Source organism: Talpa occidentalis, unplaced genomic scaffold (genome assembly GCF_014898055.3).
Source record: "Talpa occidentalis isolate TD23 unplaced genomic scaffold, MPIMG_talOcc4v2.1 talOcc4.7, whole genome shotgun sequence".
NCBI lineage: Eukaryota > Metazoa > Chordata > Mammalia > Eulipotyphla > Talpidae > Talpa > Talpa occidentalis.
This window is the reverse complement of record NW_023605083.1, coordinates 101,666,399-101,684,339: the sequence shown is the minus strand read 5'-3', so window position 1 is coordinate 101,684,339 and position 17,941 is coordinate 101,666,399. Positions and strand designations below refer to the sequence as shown.

At 42.8% G+C, this 17,941-nt stretch overlaps 1 protein-coding gene across 1 annotated transcript in view; it reads right to left on the bottom strand.

Moving 5' to 3' along the window:
• Nucleotides 1-12,997: 12,997 nt before the first annotated feature.
• The window catches only part of MFSD14B (major facilitator superfamily domain containing 14B), a 43,426-nt gene continuing 38,482 nt past the window's right edge, over nucleotides 12,998-17,941 (bottom strand). The window contains exons 10-12 of the mRNA XM_037491845.2: nucleotides 17,569-17,666; nucleotides 15,422-15,564; nucleotides 12,998-14,761 (exon numbers count right to left, since the gene is read on the bottom strand). Coding sequence (XP_037347742.1) covers nucleotides 14,510-14,761; nucleotides 15,422-15,564; nucleotides 17,569-17,666 — 493 coding nt within the window. The 3' untranslated portion in view covers nucleotides 12,998-14,509. The remainder of the gene's footprint in view (nucleotides 14,762-15,421; nucleotides 15,565-17,568; nucleotides 17,667-17,941) is intronic.

The window sequence follows — 17,941 nt, the reverse complement described above, 5'->3', positions numbered from 1 at the left end:
CTATTTGTGAATGATGTTGTTTGCATTTCTTAAACACACCATGGGGCCAAACAATGATATCAACTAAATGAGGGGGTTGCTGCTGTCTTGTTTCTTTGACAGTTTTTGTTTCTTTTAACATTTGTGCTGAGGCAGATTATATATATTTTTTCTTCTGAAAGAATAAAGGGTAAATGTGTAAAAAATGCCTGTGGCATATAACATAATGGAAACTTAAAACACTGAGGCCTGATAATTTCCACCTGCAAAAGCCAACAGCTCCAGAGGTGGAGAGCCTTCATTTTCCAAATCAAAGTAGAAAGATAATCTAAAGGGAGATTTTTCAGATTAAATGTGGCTCATGTACATTGCTTGGTAAATCCCTCCATCATCCTTAGTGATGATAACTGGAATATTATTAACTTCGTAGTGGAGGAAACTGGCAGAGAAACCCTCAACCAAGTGAACAAAGCTAACATAAATGTAATGGGACAAATTGACACCAGGTGCCTTATAAACACAGATGGAAAATTACTACTGCAGTATTGTTGGCAAAAAGTGAGCACATCTTAATACAAATCAAAGCATGAGAAGATATCAGTATCACACAACTTTTGATGCCCATATTTTCCCCATGTTTTGTAATCTCTAACTGTAATCTCTCGTGATATATTTACACAGTAAGTCTTTAGCAGTCTACCTAGCATCTCCCTCCTTAATTTCTTTTTTTCAGTTTTCTAAGTGACTCTGGGCCGTTGATGCCATCCTGCTGTCGTGTGCATTCCATATCCTGCTGCAGTGACCTGAGGCCTGAAAATCTCCACTTGCAAATTTCAGAGGACACCGAAAAGGACACCAAAAAGCTACACCGAGCTTCTCACTCTTCCCAAGCACCCACCCCATCCCAATGGATTCCCAGCGCCTGGCCACCTAGCAGATATTCTAGCCAAAGGGAATACTTTCAATCAGTGATCATCATTCATTCATGATGAGAATTTTCATGCCATGTAGAAATTCTGGAATCAGACAATGGAGTGACAGCTATAGGACACAAGGAAAAAATATTCTAAAGAGCCAACTTTTATTTTCACAAGAAGAAAGGGAGGGTAGGGAAAGATGGTTGACACAACTGGGACGAGAAGACCAAGGGGCAGAAGTGCTCCAGAGAGGAGTTTGGTGGTGTGATTTGGAGTCAGGAGGCTGCCCTGTCTGGAAAGGAAGGGGGGTATTTTTTCAGCTAAGCAGTTTCTTTAAATTGAAAATATTATGGGAACCAGTAAAACACAAAAACCATGGTACCAAAAAAAAAAAAAAAAAAAAAAGCAGCATAGTGGATAACTATGCAGGGAAGAGATGGAGGAGAGGAATGGCTGCTTGGGGAGCTGTGGATGGGGGAGGGAAATGAAGGAACATAAGAGACAGCACAGATGTCAAAAGCATCCCAATAAGCAAAAAGGCAGTATGGCTTGATAGCAAATTCCAGCCCAAGAAGCATTTTTCTAGACGGAAATGATAAATCTAGCATATAATGGTGGCCACACAGATTTCATTATTTTGTGCAATATTTGGGAAATCACTTAGAAAGTGGAGTGAACATTAAAATGGTGAAAACTGGTTAAGAGACCATCATTAAAATCAAGAGTAGATGGAGCCTTAGCTCTTCCAAAGGTCACCATCAGGATTCCTCTTAGTGTCTTCATTACTAATCTACACTGAGCATGAAAACCCCTTGGGCGTGACGGGTGGTAGCAAGCTGTGTGGTGGTGTCAGAGCAGGAAAGTGGTAGAACAGTTGTATCTAGACAGGTTAGAAACAACACAACCGTAGGAGGTAGGCCAGAAAAGAAAACTGGAACACTGAAGCAAAAATTCAGCAAAATAAATGAGAGAGAGATGCCCGGCACTCACTGGCACAGTTCTGAAGGGAAGGAAGAGTGACGGACTGACATGTGCCTCGAAGCCATACCCCAGCCTGGTTAGTGAGAACACAAGGCAAGAAGCTATCAACAGAAAACTGGAGTCCACTTGTCTGGTTTTTAAAGAAATCGGGGTAGCCCTGCCCTTCTTTTCCCATCCTGCAGATACCTGTTCTGATGTGTAGAAAGTTTCATCTCCTTGCTTGTCATGCACATGTGTTGCTAATACAGCCCTGTGGTCTTGCTTCCTCATGATACAGAAAGTGTGCAGGGGCTGGTAGATAAGAGGGACTAGGCAGGTGAGGGGCAGTGTGAGCAGGGTTGGTGAGAAGTGAGCCTTTTGTGAGGCTGATTCCCTCCTCACTGCCCTGTGTGAGGCTGTCAGGGCAGAGCGGGTAATGCCCGAGAGGAGAGGCTGCGTTACTGTGATCTTTGTCAGCATCAGAAACTTCTGGGAAACCCTGTGAAGATGGTCAACAATGCTGATGCACCCACAGGAAAGACCAGCAGTCACCCTGATCCCAGCAGAGCTTTTATAGAGATCTTACCTGAAAAGAAGGGAAATAAAATATTAGAGACAGGAAAACAGTGCTGAAGAGTGCAGCTGAATGAAGGAGATAAGTGGTAAATTAGGGAAGTTTAAAAGGTTAAGGAACCAGAACTTTCTGACAGCAAGAACCTCTGTCTGTGTTAATACCGGCCAGGTGTAAGAGCAGATTGGCTATCTGGGAACTGAGGGCAGACCTGAGAAAATGCCAAAGCAAAGTTCCACAGGGAGGACCTCCGCCAGTTGCAGGAAAGGAGGGGTAAGCCCCTCACCCCTTGTGGGAGCCTCCCTCAAGTTCTTCCAGGGCCCAACTCCAGAGGTGAAGGCGGAAGGCCTGGGATGTGCAGGGGCAGGTGCTCCTGAATTACCAGATCCAGAGGAACCAGTGCTTGAGTCCATGACCTAGTCTAGGGTCATTTCTGTTGCCTTGACCACCCAAATACATTTTAAATGTAACCACTCAATCTTCTAATGATATTGTATTGGCAGGAATGAGAAGAAAGCACCTCTGTAAGTGAGGTGATCTCCCAGATGAGACAGATCCTTGATCCTGTGCGTCTCAGAGCTGTTAAATTCCCACATGAAAGGGCTAAGCTAATGGCCCTGACCTCAGACAATCACACCTGATGCAGCTGAGCCACAAACTCTCCTGCATTAAGGAAGGGACCCTAATCCCAGTCCCCACATGAGCGGGGCGCGGCTGAACAGCTGGGTGAAGCTGTTTAACACGGAAGCCAGGTGGGTGAGAGGGACAGACGGGCAGAGGAGTGTGCTTGCTTTTCAGCTTTGGACTTGCTCCACAGACTTGGGAAACTTGGAGGAGAGACATACAGAGACATTTGAAAGAGACATGTGAGAGACAGATGGGGGGGTTGATGATGGCAGCCATTATCTTGATTTGTGCTTTGATTTTGCTCCTTTCATCCCAGACTTGCCTGGCCCCCTCTGCCCACCCTCCCCACTTCCTGTGGCTCCCCATCAAAAGGTGTCTTAGACTTGTCACAAGCTTTTGGGTCTCAGCAGCCCTGCTCTGGGCTAACTCTGCTTGGCTGGACACTTACCCATGAGGGGACAGGTAATCGGGTGTTTTATTGGGAAACTACTCTCCTTTCTTCTCTCCTCTCTCAATGCCCTTCTATTAAAGTGTTTTTACACCAAGAGTCTGCTTTGTCTTTGTGGGCACAGATGGCTGGACCGCTTTAGAGAGGGAAAGTTGGGAGGCCCCTGGGTCTGCACCTGGACGTATACCCTGTACTCAACCCAAAACCCAACTGCTTATTGAAACCATCAGAATATATCATAAACATGACCATGTATGGAGTACTTCTGGAACAAATGAGACTTACACATGACAAAAGTGAAAGTTAACCTCTGAAACAAAAGTATGCATTTTTAAAAAGATTTCCTTGACAAAGGACGTTCCCCATTATGCTGAGATTTGTAGACGGCAGCCTCAGATACAGCACCATCTTGCTCCATCAAGGCTCCCGGCCTTCCCAAGGTGAAAGTTAGCTGGCTGTCTACACTGGATGGTGACAGGACCAGAGCCAGCTGGGACTTCAAAAGATATGAGTGTCCCCACTTTGTAACTAGGGCCCATGAGTTAGCAATATGTGGCAATAGGGACATGTAAATGAAAGAACAACAGGACAGGGCCAGTGTGTGTGGGGGGGAGCAGAGGAGATATTCTTGAGGAAGACAAAACAGGAAGGCGGTGGGAGTGGAGGGACCAGGAATGAATGAGGCTTCTAGGAAGTACCTACACGTGTGCTCAATCTACTCCTCAAACTTTCGCTGATTATCTTTGTGAAGATCTTCTTAAGGCATTACAAGGGCTTAGAATTCTCTGTAGGCTCCAGGGAAGCTGATGATTTCTTGGGGACCCTTTCTTTAGAAGCTATAAGATAAAAGGTGTGGCCACTGCCCCAAAGGACTTCCATTTGCTTAGCTGAAATATGCCTGCATATTTTAGCATAAAATATATCTGGCAGTTATTAACATAATTGGATTGCTACACCTGTAAGCACTTAATTTTTCATTAAATTTAATAGAAACTTCCTGGGTTTATTCCAGTGCTGCCACTGAGACCAATAAAATACATTATTATATCAATGTGGTCTGACAATGGGTACTCAAGATAGTTTCAGCCAAGAATAAAAAGCCCAGAAGTCTCATTGTGCAAAGATTAATAAAATGTTGTTTAAAACACAGATGCTGAATTAATATAACAGGGAAGAAAACACTGCAAAATGCAATGTAAGACTGGGTGTTTCAGAAAGACAAAAGTGCAGAGTGAAAGGAAATTATGTGCATACTTCTGAAATGGGGGTGGCCATGATGGTCTTTTCCTGCTTAGGCTTAACTTGCAAGAACAGCAGGGTGGGCTTGCAACAATGGGAAAACCATTTCCATAAGTTGACAAGTTGTATGTAGAGTATAGGTCCAGAAGACTGTTAGCTGTTCTTGAGGTGACATCTCATTGGCTAGACGAAAACAGCCATGGCATAAAACCCTGATGCCTGCCTCTGGCTCAAGGGATAGCACTCGGGAGCAAGGGGGCTCAGTGGGCTGCAGTTCTGGATCCAAATTCAAGTTCCACCCTGATTCAGAATCTGAATCCATCAACTTGCATTTTATGTATTTGTTCTTCTACCCCATACCCAAAGGCGCATCCTTGGCCCATCTCCAGTCTTCTGCCAGGTTAACCTCACATAAAACTAGTTCTTTCTTCAAAAGCTGCAGGCATGGGTTTTGACTTCTGTGCCATTACGTAGTGGGTCTGTGCTGGGCAACATTATAGATCTGATAGAAGTCATTGATCAGAATAAACAGAGAACTTTCACAACTAATAAAGAAAAAAACCAATTAAAAATGGACAAAGGACTTGAATAGACTGTTCTCCAAAGTACACATACAAATGGTCAACAAGCACCTGAAAAACCTTTCAACATCACTAGTAATTATGGAAATACAAATCGAAACTATAATCACAAGCCCCTTCACACACAATGGAGAAAATCTGAAATAATATATATTGTAAGTTGCTTGTGGAAATGTAAAGGGATGCAGTCTACATTTAACTAGTTTGGCATTTCCCAAAAATCTTAAAAATAGTATTACTATATGTTTCAGTGTTTGCACACCTACATAGATAGCCCCCAGAATTGAAAATAGATATTCAAGCTAAATTTTGTACACATATTTCTAGCAGCACTGCTCATAACAGCCAACAGACACACAGTGCAAATGTCTGTCAGCAGGTGAAGGGATAAACAAAATGGGGTAGATCCATCAACTTCAATACTATTCTGCCATTTAAGGGAGAAATTAAATCGGTGCAACAGCTTAGAAAACCAGCATGGCAATCCCCCTAACAATTCCCTAACAATTCCCCTAAATTAACACGGGCTACAGCAATTGCACTTCAGGAATACACCCAAAAGAATTGAAAGCAGCGACTCAGACTCTATCTGTACACCCATGTTCACAGCAGCATTATGCACAATCTACCAATATCTAGACGCAAGTGGCACCCATTTTGTAGAAATACAATGTGGCCTAGAGAAAAAGCCATATTCACTCAAGCAAGGAAGGAAATTCTGATACCTGCTACAACTTCTAGGAAACGTAGATTCATTAGAATAAGTGCAATAAATTACCCAGGCACAAAAAGACAAGTGTAAGCAATTCCATTTAGGTGAGTATCCAGAGTAGTCAAATTCAGAATGTGTTTGCCAGGAGATGAGGGGAAAGAGGGATGGAGAGTCAGTGCTTAATGGATAGTTTCAGTGGGGAAATGAAAAGGCTCTGGAGGGTGAAGATGCCAGCTCACCCACTCCACAGATTTATTGTGGGGCTGCTAGGCTTAAAGGGCTGCTTAAGCTGCCATTCTGGCTATGCAGTTTGGCCTTTTCAGTACAAAGTCCTTTTGGCCCAATTACCTACACTTAAAGAATGCAAACTACCGAGGACCCCAAAAAGGTTCTTAAATTAAACAAGAGCAGGATGCTTAACTCCCTGGGACAATGAGTATACATCACCAGGCATGACCAGGAACGCCTGGGGGGCTATTGACTGATATGTAACTTTGCCTCCCAGAGACTGAAGGGTGGAATGCCTTGCTAATCGGATTGGAACCACAAGTGGGGGTCAGAGCTTGATTTCGATCTTCAAACATAGGCCATAAAAATGGGCCACAAAACTAATCTGGATCCTCAGATTCATCTCCCCAAAAAGCCTAGATAACCTAAGCCTACACTTGCTTCCTTCTAATTTTCTTCTCTTTGTTCTTCTCCCCTGAGTAAATGACTCAGTAAAATCAATCAATAACAAGGCCAGGATTGTCTTCCCAGCAGCATCCTGCTGTAACAGCTTGCTCCACAACACCCGTTTCTTTGACTGTGGTGTTGCCCGACACAATAATTTATAACCAAATGATACCTAAACAAGGGAGCACCTGGGCGTCCACTGAGTGGGGCCTGGATCAAGAAGATGTGTCTATCCGCATAATGGAACCTCGTCAGCCCCAAGGAAAGACAAGATCTTCCCAGTGGCAGCAAAATGGAAGGAATTTGAGGGACTGCTTTATAGTAAAGCAAGTCAGAATGACAAAGACAAATGCTGGATGTTTCCACAGCAGGTGAGAAAACAAAGCAAAATATACCAGACTCTAGAAATAAGTCAGGCTCCAGAGGTTAAGAGGGAAAGGGGAGCTCGCCTGCCTGCAACCATGCAGGTGTTTCTTTTCACAAATCCTCTCCCTCTGCAAAGCAGCAGCAGAGCTCCTGGCCCACCTCTGGCTGCAGATGCCTCTCCTTTTCCTAATGAAACTGTCCTTTTAAAATGTAAAAAAAAAAAAAAAGGGGGGGGGGTAGAAGGCCAAAGGGAAAAGTGTCAGGTACTAATAGGTGTTATATTATGAAGAAAAGGTCTGGAAAATAGATGGTTACAGAGAGGTGCTATTAGAGACAGAGTGATCTAGTGGGTCTCTCTGAGGAGGGAGTTATTTGACAATCACCTGAAGGAAATGATACAGTGGGCATTCGAGCAGAGAAAACCCCAAGTTCAAAGCCCTGCCCCTGAACATGCATCTTATTTTTAACAAGATCAATAGGGCCAGTGTGGGGGGGGAATACAAATTAAAATTAAAATTAAAACTGAAATACTGGCCTGTTTTTGTTATGGTTATATTATAATCCATCATAAAAATGATAATTTCATTTTCCTCTTAATTTCATACCACCAAAGAAGTTAGGTCTATGTCTCAGGAAACAAACTGTTGGGCACCCATGCAGGTAAATGGGCTATGGAGGCGGCCAAAAAAAAAGCATGAACATGAACACCTACGTGAGAGACGTCAAATAGAAAAGACCGCCCAGACTGTAGGCAGGTGCACACATTAAATCCATCAAGGTTGTGAAAATGAGGAACACTTTCAAACCAAAAGAGAAAACTAGATCAGAGTGGAATAAGACTTTTTCACACCATTGGGGCAGGTGGTGAATGTTGAAATGCCCTGTAGATCAGATTCTAACAAGGAAACTATGATGACTTACTAATTGGGGGCTTTGTGGTGGATCCCTGGACTATTTTGGTTAAATACAAAATGGAATATTGTGATGAAAACACAATGAGATGGTTCATGTTAAGTCAAATACATAGTAAAGTAGGATTCTGCATATAAAACACGGAGTGTTTGAATTGCTATTAAAATTTCCCAAGCATTTGAAGAATGGAAAGTAAATCACTTTCCAAAAGACTCTCCAGAAAAACATTTCTTCAGAGAAGACACTGAAATTGGTCACATATACAAGGCCTGACAAAATCCAATCCCTCCAATGATGTGCAGCTGTGTCTCTGTAGGAGTCCACATGTTACTAAGAGACACTGTGGGAAGATTCTATATTAGTTTAAAGACATTAAGTCTTGGGTGTTGCAGATGACCCAGTAAGTGGTAGAAATAGAAGCTTTTAAATGTCAAAGTTTTACATCACACCACGAAAAACAAAACATTAGCAAGATGAATTCAGTAAAGCTACAGAACACAAAATCAATACATAAAACTCAGTTATGTTTCTATACCCCAACAATAACCCATCAGAGTCAATTGGAATACAAAACCATTTACAATTGCATCAAAAAGAACAAAATATCTGGGAAAACATTTAATGGAGAAAACCTGCACAATGAAAAACTATGAAATACTGTTGAGAGAAACTGAAAACACAAACAAATGGAAAGATAGTCTGTGCTTGTGATTGGAATAATTAACATTACTGAAAGGTGCAGACTTCCCAAAGCACAGATTCAATGCAATCCTGGTCAAAATTCCGATGACATTTTTCACAGAAACAGAACTAACCATCCTAAATATGTCTGGGAGCACAAAGCACCCTGAAAAGCCAAAACAGCTTGAGTGAAGCTGGAGGCATCTTGCTCCCTGGGTTTCAGCTGTTAATTGGACACAGTCTCAACTAAGGCAGTTTATTAAAGTGAGGATTTGAGCCCAGGAGCAGCCTGACAAATTTTATTCCCCAAAACAGGGGTTTGAATTTAGTTTATGTGGCCAGGAAAAATGAGTCGTTGACACTAAGAATGCAATTATTCTGGATAGGCAGGACTTCTCCAATTTGCCCCAAACTAAATATATGCTGAAGCCAGACTTAAACTCTTCCTTTCGAAAAAATGTCCTGTTGAGATGCAAAAGCTGAGCGGCCATTGTTAAACCTTTATCTGCCTCTGAGATCAATAGTGGGGGTGAAGAGACTGGCTTCACCTTCAGGTGCCCTGGACACTAAGGGTGGGCACTGCTCAGACTGGACGCCCGGGAGATGGCTTTGCCCTCCTGCCTGCTAGACGGGGTGGAAAGGGGGCTTGACATCTCCAAAAAATTTACAATATGTTCTCCAAATCCTATTATCAATCCACTGAAATAAAAACACAGATCAGTGAAACAGAGCCCAGAAAAGCCACACCAGGTGTCATCAATTTACCCAGGAGGCGCCAGAAACAGAGAGAAGGACGCGCTCTTCAGTCAATGGAGGGGGAACACCGAGGGGTCACGCTCAGGAATGAACCCGGACCCATAGGTGCTCCAGATCCAATAATGAATCCCCCCAAAGCCTCCCAGTTTTCCACATACAACCCTTCCTGCACTGGGTCCTTCGCCTGGACCCCCTCCGCGGTCAGCCACCCACAAGATGTTCTCACTTTCCTCTCACCTTTAGCTCACCCCCTCTCCTCCAGGCCAAGTAGGTCCCCAGACCAGAGTGCAGATGAGGTCTCCTCCTCGCCAGGTTCAGGAGACACCAGGTTCCCAGCCGACACCAAGTGCAACCCAAGCCCGCAGGAAGCCAGCGGCCCAAGAGGAAGCCGCAGGGCCGTGCGCGCACGCGCCGTCGGGGGCTGCGCAGGTGGGTGGGACTGACAGGTGGAACTGGCAGGTTGGGTGGGCGGGGCAGGACACACCCCCATCGCGCTTCAGTGGTCTCGCCCACTCGGCAGTCCCGCTCCAGCCTTATAGTTTGCAAATTCGAACTCAAATGGAGGCAAATAACCCAAGGAGATTCAAATTCTCCCTCGTGACAAAAGTGGGCAGTGCTTTCTTCTAGAATTACTAAGATCAGAACAAAAAATAGATGCGCGTACTTGCATGTTAGATGGTACCTCTTTTCCCTCTATCTCTTCTTTTTATGTATTAGCTACATGTAATGTGAAATTATGACTAATGCCAGAGGAAAGAACAATTAAAATTTGAAAGTACCACTTGGGACTTTTTAGTGTCTGTCTGGATATTACTGCTCAAGAGTTTTAGCATGGAAATATATTTAAATTCCTATATTTCACAAAATTCCATTTTTTCATTAAAAAATGTGTTACAGGGCCTCCCTGGTGGCGCAAGGGGTTAAGCACCGCACTATGAAGCAATCCACAGCCTCTACAGCACGAGTTCGATCCTCCCCGCCCCGGGAGAAACTCACCTGGCGAGGCAGACCTCTCCTGTCTCGCCCGCTGCTCCCCTCAGTAGTGTGTTTCAGTCGGTCAGCCTGTTCTGTTCCCCACTCTGAATCTGGTGGATCCTCTCCCCCCCACCCCCTCGCATCTCTGGCCTGTCCTTGTATGCATAAATAAATAAATCTTAAAAAAAAAATGTGTTAACAGCAGAACCTAGCAATGCTCTGCCATCTAGTGGTCAGTTCACTTTAGAACACATGACGTCATGGCACTCAAAACAATAGCTTTAAAAAGTGGTTAATAGTGATCACTAAAGGATGTGAATAACCTACAAAAACAAAAATACGTAAATATACTAATACACGCAATGCTTGCTAATATTTTGCCACACATTTATATTTACACGTTTGACATTCTCGAGTATTCTATTATGCCCAAGACCCAATCTAATGAAATTAATCTCAGAGTTGAAGTGAAAGGGCTAGTATCCTCCACATCATTCTTTCCCCTATCTCATGGGATTTTTCATGATTGTTTTACAAGTTATGTATGTATGTTCATTTTTACAAATTTTAGAATACATGAGATGTTTTATTATTGAAATGATCAAGATATGAAACAATGTTGGGCTGAAATGATGAGAGTATCAGAGATCCACATATTTTAGTATTACAAAGCCCTGTGTAGGATTGTTCCCCAGCACACAGGTACCTGAGAACCAATGCAGAGGGGTTCAGACTTTAGCCGCTGAGCAGCTGCGCTGGTAATAAGTGTGAATTATGGAATAGATTTCTGGGTGCAACATCAAGGAATATCAGTCAAACACTGAAAAATAAAAGATTTTTTAAAAATGAATAAGGAACATTTAAAAAAAAGATTTATTTATTTATACATAGAAGAACTGGGGTATAGACCAGAGGTGTGGGGAGTAAGAGGATACACCAGAGTGGGGAGCAGAACAAGCGGATCTGCTGAGGGGATCAGTGGGAGAGACAGGAGAGGCCTGCTGCACCAAGTGGGTCAGCTCCCTGGCCTGGGGATAGAACTTGTGCTGCAGTGGCTGGAGATAGCTTGATAGCACTGTGTCTTTAACCCCTGCACCACTAGGGAGGCCCAGGAATAAGGAATTTTTAAACCAAGCTAGAGAAACAGGAAAACCTTGTCAAGATGCCCATTCCTACTGCCTCAATCACAGAACTGAGAAAGAAAAACAATGAAATGAATGAAATCCAAACTCTATAGCTGGGTCAAAACAAGATAACCATCTTCCTGGATAAGAGATGTACAGAAACAGAAACACTTTGAAGCGACCGAAGTTCAAGGCCTGATGGGTGCTGAGTTTCAGATAGTGGTAGCAGCTGGGGAACAGTGTACCCAGTTGCTGACTTCTGGCTCAAGAGCTCTGCTCCTGGACCCATAATGTGAACAGCACAAGGGGAAGCCTGGCAGTGTGAGGCTGATGGACAGCAAAACACACTGCAAACCACCACAGGGACACAGACACAATGGGAATTCAGTGGTAACTATATCAACTATGAATTCAGACAGTTTGAAAATATATGTGCAAAGGGATGAAACATGCATTACATTAAAAAACAGGCCTCCCTGGTGGAGCAAGGGGTTAAGACACAGGCTATGAAGCTGTCTGCAGCCACTGCAGCACGAGTGCGATCCCCAGCCGGCCAGGGAGCAACACACATGGCGCAGCAGACCTCTCCTGACTCGCCCACTGCTCCCCTCAGCAGTGTACTTCAGTTAATCTGCCTGTTCTGTTCCCTGCTCTGTCTCTGGTGAATCCTCTCACCCCCCACACCTCTGGCCTGCACCCCAGTTCTTGTATGCATAAATAAATCTTAAAAAAAACCAAACACCCCCCCCCCACCCCCACCCTGAGACTGAGTCCAGCTGACTAAGGATGGAATTCAGTTAGGGACAAAGGAGAGCTTCCAGGTAGTTCTTGGGCAGACTCCACCCAGCACTCTCTTGCTGTGTTCCCCACTCAAATAGGTGAGAACTTCTCCTCACTGAGGTCAGGGGACACCTGTCCTCTTTTGGTGCCTTGTGTTGAGGCTCTCTTGCTCTTGGGTCTGTCCTTCAGGTTATTGCTATAAGATCTTTCAGGTCAGAGTCCAGACAACTACTGGGTTGCTTCTGGTTCTAAGGCCAGTGCTCATCTCATGAGTGGGTGCACTTCACAGACCTCACCTGTTAAAAATGAATCTTTAAAAATATATACTTATCTTTTGCATTAGCTTAGGAATTAGTATTTTAGTTGAAAGTCACTCAAAAGAAAACTCCAAAAAAAAATCAATGGTACAATCTGCCTTAAAGAAAAACAAACAAGGGCTTCCCTGGTGGCTCAGTGGGTTGAGCACAGTGCTGTGAAGCTGTCTGCAGCCTCTGTAGCGCCAGTTTGATTCCCAGCTGGCAAGGAAGATACCCCCATGGTGTAGCAGGCCTCTCCTGCCGTGCCCACTGCTACCCTCAGCAGTGTACTTCAGTCTGCCTGTTTTGCTTCCCACTCAGTCTCTGGTGAATCCTGTCAACCTCCTGCGCCTGTAGCCTGTACCCCAGTTCTTGTATAGAAATAAGTCTTTAAAAAAATACAAACAACATAAAAGTATCCATTGCAAATTTATTGTGCATTAGGAAGCTTAACTTAAAAACCAACAGCATAGTAAAAAGATATGTTATCTCTGTTCATAGCAGAACAGGTTTCAAAATATATTTTCTTTTAAATGTATTCAGTCAGTACACAAGCCTTTATAAAAGTTGTATATATTTTTTTCTGTCAACACCTTCATTACATTTATAAATACAAGATTTACACAGCACCCCGTCAAAAAAAAATTTAAAACTCCTTACAAATATCTACATATATTTCATACCTATAAAACTTTCAAAGGAGTGCTCTGTTAAAGGTGGGCCCTAGTTAATGGTCCATTTACTGGTGCAGCAAAATACATATAAATCTGTAAAGTTTTCTTTGTCCATAAAACATCTCAAAAAATTAGCAAGACACTTATTGTGAAGCTGAGCTTCTTAACCCATCATATGTTAGAAAGGAATTTGATATGCATATTCCCATGAAATTCAAAAGTCAAAAAAACAGATGGAAGTAAAGACCCACTGAAAACAAATGCGCACTACAGAGCAGTTAAGGCAGGAGTGTGATGAATGAGAAAAACTGAAGTGGAACACAAGAGATGTGGAAAGGAGCAGAGTGATAATGCATTATGAGTTTGAACTCGGGTAAAAAACTGCACTGGTATCCAGTTACTAATGCTCATCCTCACTAGGAATGCTCACATTGTTGAAACTTTCTTAGAAGCATCCTCCAATTTCTGAATTGCCACCAGAATGTTTGATGTGTGGTTTTCTTTTATAAAATCACCTCAGATCCAACCAAGAAACAAGGTCCAGGAATCTGAGTTGCTATTACTACATGATTTAAATTTGAAAGAAAATTTTCCTTTATCTGATAAAGGTTATCACTGATTAGCATTATTAATGACCAGAGGTGTATATGCTGAATTTTATTCTTGCCAAGGACAGGAAGTAGAAAGGAGACTCAGACTAGGCTTTTGCTTGACCTTTGAACAAAGGCCTTAGATCCCTGATACTGAGTGACTCTGGGAGCCCATAAATATCTATGGGCTAAGTGGACCCATTCAGAGAAACAGGGAAGGAGGGTAAGATAGGAATCTTTCAGATTTTGCCCAAGGTGGCCATCCCACTACAATCCTGCGTGATCTAAGGACATGGAAAGACTGGTGTCACACTCATTCCAGAGTTACTAAAGGAAAGCCATCCTTTCCACAAGAGACAGGATAGTTTCTGTTTGTGTTTCAATGTTGGGGCTCTAGATAATGTTGAGAACTGCATATTAATCTGAAGCAAGTATTTCAAATCTTGTTCTAATGTACAAACAGAAAGAATGGAAGAAACAGGAGGAGGGAGAGGAGAGAGGTGGATGGATGGAAGGGGTCACTGCTCAGACTTGGCCCTACAGGATGCCACAAGCATCTCCCCTCCAGCACCATGAAGTCTCCATGTGGTGTGGCAACCCACGGCTCTCAGAGCTGGCGTCCGCAGAATCCCCCTTCTTGTTAAGTTCATAGTTCAGTGCATTGATTCCCAGGCTCCTCCAAGGAAGAGAGCTCCCAGATGCTGCTGTCCTGCAGTAATGGCTCAATGTCCTCTTCACTGGCCCGGTCTGGGGTGTTGGGCAGACTGCCAGTGATGCTGTTGCTATGTTTTTGAATTCCACTGCCTTTACTGTATTCGGGGATGAATAAGGCAACCAGAAAAGATATAAGAACTATACACGCCCCAAATAAAAATGGTGGGCCTGGGATGACGGCTTCCTGATGGTGTGGGAAACAAACAGAAATGAAAAATTTGGTCAGTATTTCCAATCCAGAAATTAATACTGGATGATCCCCAAAAAAACCGCACCAGGAAAAGTGAATCAGTATCTCAAGCAAATGTTTCATTAAATGTCAAGGCAAAGCTAACAGAGCCAGGTGTCTGCAATATGACAGAGGACAACCAGCCACTGCTTTCTGCAGCACTTCTTTTAATGAAACCTGTAAATGACAGTTTATCTCTAATCTCATTCTGTGACCTCACATCATGCACTTCTGTATAGGAATATTAATTCCAGTTTTGTACAAAATCTATAATACTACTTAGTGGAAGGGATATCAAATAGTAACAACAACAAAATGGCACTCTAGTCTCTAGTTCAATTCCTAATTGAAATTTGAAGTCATTTCATATTATATTTTAGCTTGGGTTTCACCAGAGGACAGCACTTTGAACAAAGTTAAGACAAAGCTCTTACATAAGATAATAAATCAATGAAATGATCCCATTCCCAGGCCCAGGAAGTACTAAACAGAGCACTTGCTTCCTGTCAAATATAATAGTAATATTATACAAATAAGAACACTCTCCAAATTTAAGGTCAAAAGATTCTGCTATAATCAGATGCAATCATTATAAAACTAAACTTATCACATTACCTGCAGGGCAGCATTGTTAGAATTCAGTTCTGGCCCCAACTCAGTCAATTCAACGTGGAACATGTAGAATATGAAGCCGTACAGCGCTGGTCCTAAGCCGTTACACAGTCCTCTTATTCCAGTGATGATCCCCTGGGCAACTCCTACATCACAACAAAGAGAAGCCAGTCTTCTCAGAGAAGCATCTCAGGATTTAATTGTACTTTTGACAAACTATGATATACTGAATTTGCTAGACCGAGTAGTCTGTACTGAGGAAAGTAGATTAAGGATTTATTAGCCCACCATATTTTCATTCATTTTACAAATGTTTCCCTATGTCATTTTAATGCTGCCCTCATTCTGTATGTCCTAAGATTCTACAAGGAAATGAAGTCATAGCGATGTTTCTTATGTCCCTTTGGGCTGAACTCTCCCCATAACAGCTTGTGCTTCCTGTAAGTGGAAAGTGATAAAAATGAATACTCTCCATGCACAGGCAGTTTCCACCTTCCTGTGGGTTGAAGTTTTCCTGTTTGCACAATAAAAATCTGTCCTTACTCTCTTTTGCATCCCTGCCCATGTACAAGTCCACAGTAGTCTTGACCTATGTGCTCTGGCATCTCTGAGCAGACTGTGTCTCAAGGTGCCCTTTGCATCCTAGGTGTAGCTCCCTATTGCCCTGCACTGCAACCAATTTCTAGAAATCTTTAGTTTCTAACTGGTAGGTAAAACATTAGTTTGAATCACATGAAATGGGGGTACAAATGTATGGGGAATATAAAAATAAAATTAAAAAAAAAATGAAAATGGTCAACTGTAATTCAACCTTTACAGCATTCTAAAAATTTTGCATGCTGACATATAGAAACATCTGCATTAATACATACCAGACTAAAAGAGCCAAAGAAGCCCTGAAAGACAGGACAGAGTCTCTGAGACACGCAGGCAGGATCTGTCCCCAACGAACAGTCAAGCCTCCACTTCAGATACAAACCCTTAACGACTCATGGCCCAGGGAGTCACAGATTCATGGTGACACAGAACTTGTGGTCTTCAAGCGACACTACTAAAAAGTGGGTCTGAATAAGACAGCTAACTTCTCATGTGGAAAAAAATAGGTATGATGAATAAACTCTCTTTTCCAATCTAGCTTTTTACTGAAAAATTTAAAAAGGGCTCTTAAGCATTTACTGTTACTTCTGAAATTCTTTTCCCTGACTACAGTAAGGTGAACTATTCAGATATGGAGAAGCAAAAGGATTAACTCGGGCAGCAGGAACTATCCAACAGAGAAGTCAGAGGCTCAAGGGGGATGAAGGGAGTCTAGACAGCAGAGTGCAACTTTCCACAGTCTAACCTGAATTTCATCTCTCACTTTCCTTTTTTTTTTTTTAAAGATTTATTTTTATTTATTTATTTATTTATTTGTTTATACAAGCACTGGGTACAGTCAGAAGCACAGGAGGGTGAGAGAATTCACCAGAGCCAGAGAGGGGAGCAGAGCAGGCAGAAGGACCGAAGTACACTGCTGAGGGGAGCAGCGGGCGGCAGGAGAGGTCTGCGCGCCATGTGGGACCCTCCTCCGGTGGCCGGGGAGCAGGCGGGGATTGAACGGTTGCTGCAGAGGCTGCGGGCAGCTTTGCAACCCAGCGCTCAACCACTGCGCCACCGGGGAGGCCCTCATCTCTCACTTTCCACCCAATTGTCAACAACTACAGATTTCCTTTATCCTATCAAAGAAATCATTTCCTATATTCAACTAATGGACATTTAGTGATTCCAAATTAAAGAAATTTTGATGATGAAGTAACTTGCTGTTTTACTAATTCATCTATCATTTTTTAATAGACATCTGTTAAACTATGATTATAATCTAATTCATTTTGATGGTAACACAAAACAGCAGTTAAAACCAAAAATAATAGGTAGTTCTATTTCTAATTCTTAGTATTCTGAACTGTTGAGTGCAGATTTTAAAAGCATGAGTATTAGATCAAAACAGGAAGAAAAGTAGAATTTTCCCATTTGGCAAAGTAAATTGTTGAAAAGGGACCACATGACTGTCACCTCCTGCTCTGCTGAGTGTGGAGAGAGGCTCAGGGGCTCACGCTTCTGGCAGGTACATCTCAGCTGAAAGTAGAGAACGAAGGGGTGAGTAACCTCACCTTGCTGATCTGACTCTGCATTCCGAGAGACCAGGGCGCTGATTGCTGGAAACGTGATGCTGGACATGGCAGCCACAGTTCCTGCTGCCCACATCATCCTGCAATGACAGGACAGGCTGGTCAGGTGGCAGGCCAGCCTGAGTTGTTTGCTGCTCAGAGTACAATCAGTGGCAAAAGTACCAATGCTTTGTTTTCTTGTGTTAATTGATATTTATTTTTAATTCTTAAAAATTTTTTTTTTAAACATGGAAGGTTACATATCACACTGTTAATATGATCACTTCATAGCCTGGGAAAGTTTCATCTCTTTAAATTCTATTCTTCCTGATTTACCATTTTCAGATATAAGTTCAATGAAATTCAAAAGAATCTG